The 7191-nt window shown below is 38.8% G+C and overlaps 1 protein-coding gene across 1 annotated transcript; it reads left to right on the top strand.

Moving 5' to 3' along the window:
* Positions 1–838: 838 nt before the first annotated feature.
* LOC133363665 (uncharacterized) lies at positions 839–1294 on the top strand. The gene has a single exon (XM_061582939.1). The coding sequence runs from the start codon at positions 839–841 to the stop codon at positions 1292–1294; it is 456 nt and encodes a 151-aa protein (XP_061438923.1).
* The last annotated feature ends 5897 nt before the right edge of the window (positions 1295–7191 follow it).

Genomic DNA, 7191 nt, shown 5'->3' with positions numbered 1-7191 from the left:
TTTATCCTGGCCACTCCCTGTCGTTCTCCCGCCAACCTACTGAGACTAGAAACCGGTCTCCACCCGTTAGAATCTTTGGCCCATGTGGCATTGGCTTCGTATTGGCTGCGGCTCGTTGGCATGGATGACACATGCCTGCCTAAAATGTGTTTACACAAACAACTTCAGTCATCCTACCATTCTTGATGGTTACTTCGAGCCAAAGCCAAACTGCCTATGGGATTTCCATAACCATTCCTCCATCACACTACTCCTTAAGGGCGAAAAGATTGCTTAAGGAAAGAATTTTATTCTATGCCCAATGCTGGATGCTTTATTCGGCCTCCCAAACCTCCTTTTCAGTATGGTACCCCTGTTTCAAAACAACATTTGGTGCTGAACCATATCTCTCCTTTCTATCGGCCCCTCTACAGAGATGGTCCTTTACCACCCTGCGTCTGCAAACCATGCCCTCTGCAATGCTGGCGGGCCGTTATGCTAACACCCCCTATGAAAAAATTATGGAAAAAAGCGACAAATAATAATATTTAAGGAGGCATTCAGAGAAGGAAAGGCTGATGCCTGCTTATATTCAAGGTTCAAGAATAATAGACTGACATTCATCTTGACTTATGTGGATGATTTGGTCTTATGTCACTAAGACAAGGAAGATAATGATGAAATTGTGAGAAATCTTAACAACGGAATAGAATTGAAAGAGGTGTGAGACATCTCTTACTATCCTGGAATCCAGATAGTAAGGGGAGAGAATGAAATTTTCTTTAGTCACCAGAAACAGAAGATAATGGACCTGATAGAGCACCTTGGGCTGACAGAAGCCAACGTAGCATAAACAGCAATGGAAGTAGGCTTCTTTAAAGACAATGAGACCAAGGAACCACTGCAAGACAACAGTCAGTACAGGATAGCAATTGGAAAGCTCCTATACATATCAACTGTTTCAAGACCGGACACTGCAGCACCAGTTGGGATATTGTGCAGAAAAGTTAATGCACCAACTGCAATCAAGAGGCTAGGAAGATATCTAAAGGGAACTGCAGATCTGAAACTGATGCTACCTGCAAACAGTAATCCTAGACTTGTGGGCTTTATGGATGCAAACTGGGCTGAAGACAGAGAAGACCAAAAGTCCACTAGTGGGAATCTGTTCTATTATGGAGAAGGAGTCATCAGTTGGACTAGTAAGAAACAGTCAGTTGTAGCCCTCTACAGAAGCAGAATACATATCTGCAGCACAAGCATGTCAGGAAGCAACCTGGTTACCCAGACTATTCTTAGACTTTGTAATCAATGAACCAAAGCCAACATGAAGACAATAAGAGCTGTATTTTGCTCTCCCAATCAGAAAGGTTGATGCCGCAAACTAAGCAGATTGATACCAAGTAGCACTATGTGAGAGATGTGCAACAGAAAGGGCTCATTGAACTGAAGTACTGCCCAACAGAAGAAATGGAGGCAGATGTTCTTACCAAGCCACTGCCCATAGAGTGATTTCATGATCTTTGTGAAGTGATGGGAGTCGTGAGTTGGAGTGTGAGACAATGAGAAGGGGTGTTGGAAGTTTCACTTCAATCAGTGCATTGTCTCACTCTGAAACTATTGACCATTAGGGGCAATAGATATAGTTAGTCAGATGAAAGAGCCCCTGCTATAATTTTCTTGTTATTTAACTCAAGCTCAGGAATACCTGTGATTGGTTAGACTGATATTCTCAGGGCTATCATCACTTCCAGTTTCTCCTTCTTCCCACAATTCTCTCTTCCTACCTTTGAATTCAGCTAGTGTAGATTATTAGGCTTTCCTAGCCACACACACTTTCTTAATAAAATGAGTTTATTTTAAGATAAACACCACTCTCTTTCATATTCTTTTTATATCGCCAATGAATTCTGCTGCATAAAGCAACTCTCTTCAGTTTTACCACACAGATTTAGTGGGAGGTTTAGGGAAATGAAATGATGTTGAAATTAACCAGGTTTTCCCCAAACTATGTCAGATCTACAAGAGATAAGGGTGTTTGATGTGTCTGGTCAGCAGTGTTGAAAAGGGGGTTCACACTGCAGAGCTTGGAAAAGTTACTTTTTTGAACTACAACTCCCATCAGCCCAATCCAGTGGCCATGCTAGCTGGGGCTGATGGGAGTTGTAGTTCAAAAAAGTAACTTTTCCAAGCTCTGTCACACTGCCAGGTATCATCAGACATATTTCAATGGGATTGAATCTGAGTGCACTCAGAGGGCACTATGGGCCAGCAGCAGAGGGAGGAAATGGGCAAGATAATTTGCCTGCAGTCATCCATGCTCTGGTTGTTTTGTATTTGGACAACTGCAATGTGTTATACATGTGGCTGCTTTTGAAGAAGGTCCAGAAGCTTCAGTTAGTGTGAAACAATGCTGCCAAAATTCTGACTCGGGCAGCTTGTATCGATCATATTTCACCGGTTCTAAAAGAGCTTTACTGCCTTAAAAGCACCATTCAAAATGCTGATGCTTACCTAACACTAGCTCTAAATTACATTTTTTAAGAGTCCAGGCTCCTAAAGAACTGTGTACCACTGTGTTAACCTTTAAGATCATCTGCCAAAGCCATCCTCCAAGTTTCTCCTTTATTGGAAGTAGGGATGGACAAATCTGTCAATTTCTCAATTTCTCATTTTTCTGTTCTTAAATTCATTCTCCACATTTCCACATCAGTTTGCATTTTTAAAGTCCTCATGACAATCCATCAGTGTTTCAGTGTGAATTTCTCCTAACACACATATCTGCAAAGCAATTCCCCTGAATATATTGCATTTTGATATGTTATTTTCACTAATATATTCATATTTGATAACACTTTACCCTGGTACATGCGTTTTTGCACACATGTGGGCAACTGAGGAACCACAAAGATGTTGATCAAGCTTCAATGCAAATCTTGTCCAATATTACAATATAGAAGTTAAAGGGAAATAAAATTAAACCTCGGCTTTTTTCAGTTGTGTAATACAGTTAATTTAACTAGATAGCTATTGCTGATAAGTATTTGTCCAGCACTGATTCTGAACAGGAGAAATAAATATTCTCCCCTGGGACCACTGTCTTCACACAGTTCAAAAGGTGGAAGTCCAATTTATTGAAATGGTATTTATATATGTGTAACTGTGAAAGATCATAGCTCAAGATAATTACAGCACAAGTCCTCAGTTCTGGGAAAAAGTCTACACCATCTGTTTTACTTTGACTCAATTTGCTAAGGTCCAATTAAGAAACATGTTTAAGTCAACAACTCTTTTTTCTTGTTCAATCAAGACAAATGAAGACAGCCCTATTCCCCCTGGACCCTGTTCATATTTTGCAGGCAACTTTGCACATAATTTTGAAAATCTGTCCACCTACCCATCTTCCTTTCTGTCTTCATTTTAAAAGTAAGGAAAGAAAGATTCTTGGTAAGAATATTTGATACTTGTTGATGTTGTTGTTCTTGGCATTCTAGTGTCTTTTAAGTATGTTTGATGGAAGTTGGCTCCAAAGGCAAGATAGTAACATGGTATGCCTGAAGGATGAGAATAAGAGGATAGGCAGAAGTCAGACTAGGGACTGGTCCATCCACACATACTCCATCTGTACAAGATATCTCCATCCATCCATCCACCCTCTATCTGTATCAGGGTGTGGGAGTGTGATCTTGTGTCCATATTTATCAATCAATGGTATAGTGGAGGGGGACATGCAGGAAGACAACAGAAAACAGCTCCAGAACATTTTTCAGAGCAGGAGCAATGGTATCATGGCTGGACTGCAAGGGTAACTGACAGTCTTTCCCTACTTTGGCAACTAATTATTGAGGTTTTCAAGGTTTACTATTGTTTATAAAAGGTTAGTAACATATAACATATATTCACTAACAGGCAAAAAAATCTTGCAGTTAAATCTTAAATACACCTATAGCCAACAGATATTTCTATCAAACTTTAAAAAGCAGGGGAATTGGGCAGCTATAGTGAATGCACCAAGGGAGATCTGAGCTTCTCTCTGAGATATTGCACTGCCCTACAAATTTGTCAAAATGCAAACACAATTTGGGTTGGTCTTTCACAGTACAATCCACTTGCTGTGTAGCTTGGAAGAATTTGGTAACGTGCCTCTGAGCATATGGTGAGGGGTGGCAACACCTGCAATCAGCCAAAATAATAGAAATAAGACATGTACTGTGCTGATCTTTTTTTTTTTTTTTGCAGGGAGGAAGCAACAATATGAAGACAGTTGATATTGTTCACATAGTGCATTTCTTGGTCATACACACACTATTTAGGCACATTTCAGAGCAATGCGCTTGGTTTATTCCTAGCAAAAGATAGTCCTCTTCTCAAGGAGGTGTGTTTAATGGGATACGTTTTGTGAACAGGTTTGAAGGATGTAACAGAATGTTGAGAAGGCAAGTTTGGTGAAAGGTGGGTACTGCTCCTATTGTTTGTGCCATTGCTGTGCTGAGCATAGCTGGCTGGTCTAGGTTCATAACTGTGTGGGGAGCCTCTACACACAGAGAGTATCTGGATTAAAATTAATGGAATAAAAGTAATAAAAGGAACATGGTGGTTGGGATCTACTACTGACCACCCAGTCAAGCAGAAGTTGAGGATGAAACTTTTGAAAAGCAAATTGCCAGTGTTTGGGGACGGCATGATGTAGTAGTAATGAGGGACTTCAATTACCCTGATATCTGCTGGGAGACAAATTCTGCCAAACACGGCCCCTCCAAGAAATTCCCGACTTGTGTTGGAGATAACTTTCTCCTACATAAAGTGGAGGAAGCAACTGACTTCCCAGGAGGATCCCTCCGCCTGTGCAGCTCTGAGACAGGCTCCCGTCTTGGATGAAACTTTTTCAGCCTTAAATCCAGTCAGAAGGGTCTTTTTTGACTGGGGATAATTTCTTCCGGATAAGGAAGAAACGTGAGATTTCCCACACAGCTTTGTTGTGGTTGTGGGAGACTGGAATTCGTCAGAATCGTCTGTGAAAGAAGGTCTTCCAGCAGCTCGGATGGAGCGAGGATTTTTAGCTAGCTCAGCTGATTAAGTGACCCATTTTTTTCCTTTTTTAAAAAAACGGACTAACAGGCAAGCATCCTCCTGTCTATGCTTATCACTTTCTTATCTATACAGCTAAAGAGATTTGTCAAAGGATCAGCAATTAAGAAAACCTGGGTGAGCAAAAACTTTCCTTCTTTTTTACTCACGGAACTAAGGGGGAGGAAAATAAAAATAGCCTATCTTTTTCCTATTGCAAAAAGCTTACATGGAAAATGGCATTGTAAAGATTACAACGGATGAGGGGTTTCTGATTGGAAGAGAAAAGAAAAATCTTTTTGATTTATAAGACTTTTGTGTAATATATGTCTGGGACTATTTTTTCTGATCTACTTTTTCTTTTTTTCTTTTTTTGACGAATCTGCTCATTCTCTTTGCTACTAGTCATTAGGACGCTGTGAACTAAAGTTGTTTTTGCACTTCTGGGCATATAAGAGATAAGGGCTGTTTAGAGTGTGACGCCAGTTGGTTTGAAAGATTAACTCCTTTATAACTGGATAAAGAAATAAACTGCTTTTTGCTTGGGACATTGAAAATTGAAGGAGTTTAGTTCCTTTGGCTTTAAGAATGACAATTAAGAAGATCATGGATGTACAAGAAGGGACTTTATCTCTAGACATGTTTCAGAAAATAATGAATGGGATTAAGTCAATAAAACAAGAATTGAGAAATAATAGACAAGCGTGGAGAATTGAATTTGATGAAATGAGACAGGAGCTGAAAGAAATTCAGGATTCTATGAGAAAGGAGAATAAAGATAGATCTGGAAAACCAAAAAATGATGAAAGAGAAATTAAAGGCAAGGTTCAGACTATGGAGATTGGATTAAATATGGACATGGAAAAAGATTTGGATTTCCTGGCTGTGATGGATCCTGGAGACAAATATTATGGTTTGGAAATCAGCGCTGTCCCTGAAGGAATTGAAGAGATTGGAGATAAAGATATTATCGGTTCAAAAAAATTCATGGATTGGAAGGATTTGATGGAACTTGAAATGGAGAAAGTTAACAGAATTAATCCCTGTTTTGTGTTAATGGAAAAATCTTCAAGAGATGTGCTAGTGTATCATGTAAAAAAGAGGAACAGAGATGCGGCTTTGCAACAATACTTCAGTGATACGTTCGGAATTGATGGCAAGAAAATATCTGTGATAAAGGAAATTCCTATCAGACTCTTATTATATGACTATGACAGCAAGATTATTGGGTTCGTAAAGATGGAAGATGGAAGATGGAACCAATATGGATAATGGAAGAAGAGCGATTTGAAATTACTGGACTTAGTAGACTTGATGAGTTGGATTAATTGACATGTTTATCTAGAAAAAAAATGATGGACATATATCTCAAAGATTGGAAACTTCTCTTTGACTTTTTGTGGAAGAATAAAATGATATGATGTTAATGAGATTTGAAACCAATTAAGATAACCGCTGGAGGAAGGTGATTTTATAATCTATTAAGAGACAGGCTTGTTATATATTATAGATTTATAGCTGAACTACGACAAATCGGAAGTCAATATTTTTATTTTTATTTTTCTTTTTTATTGTATTAGTTATTGATTTGTGTTTTTTTCTTTTTGTATTGTTTTGGTTTTGAAAATCTGAATAAAAATTAATTGAAAAAAAACAAAAGAAAGTGGAGGAAGCAACTAGAGGATCAGCTATGTTTGACTTGATTTTAACCAATAAAGATGACTTAGTGGATGAAGTGGCAGTTACAGGAACTCTGAGGGAAAGTGGCCATGTTATACTTGAGTTCTTGATTTTAAAGGAAACAAAAGCTGAGAGTAGTCATATGCGTATCCTGGACTTCAGGAAAGTCAATTTTAATAAACCCAGAACAATGATAAGCAATGTTCCATGGCAAGTGACCCTAATGAGAAAAGGAGTCCAAAATGAGTGGGAGTTTCTAAAAAAGAACATTCTAAAGGCATAATTGCAAACAATCCCAACAAGGAAAAAAAGGTGAAAGACAGCAGAAGAAGCCAATGTGGCTTCACAAAAAGCTTAGAGATTAACTGAAAACAAATACAACACGTATAGGATGTGGAAGGAAGGCCAGGTCACAAAGAAAAGTACAGACACTTAGTACGGCATCAGGAAGGCTACAGCTGAGAA

Source organism: Rhineura floridana, chromosome 9 (assembly GCF_030035675.1).
Source record: "Rhineura floridana isolate rRhiFlo1 chromosome 9, rRhiFlo1.hap2, whole genome shotgun sequence".
Classification (NCBI taxonomy): domain Eukaryota; kingdom Metazoa; phylum Chordata; class Lepidosauria; order Squamata; family Rhineuridae; genus Rhineura; species Rhineura floridana.
Note: the sequence above shows the minus strand (reverse complement) of the source record. Positions and strands in the feature narration are given on the sequence as shown.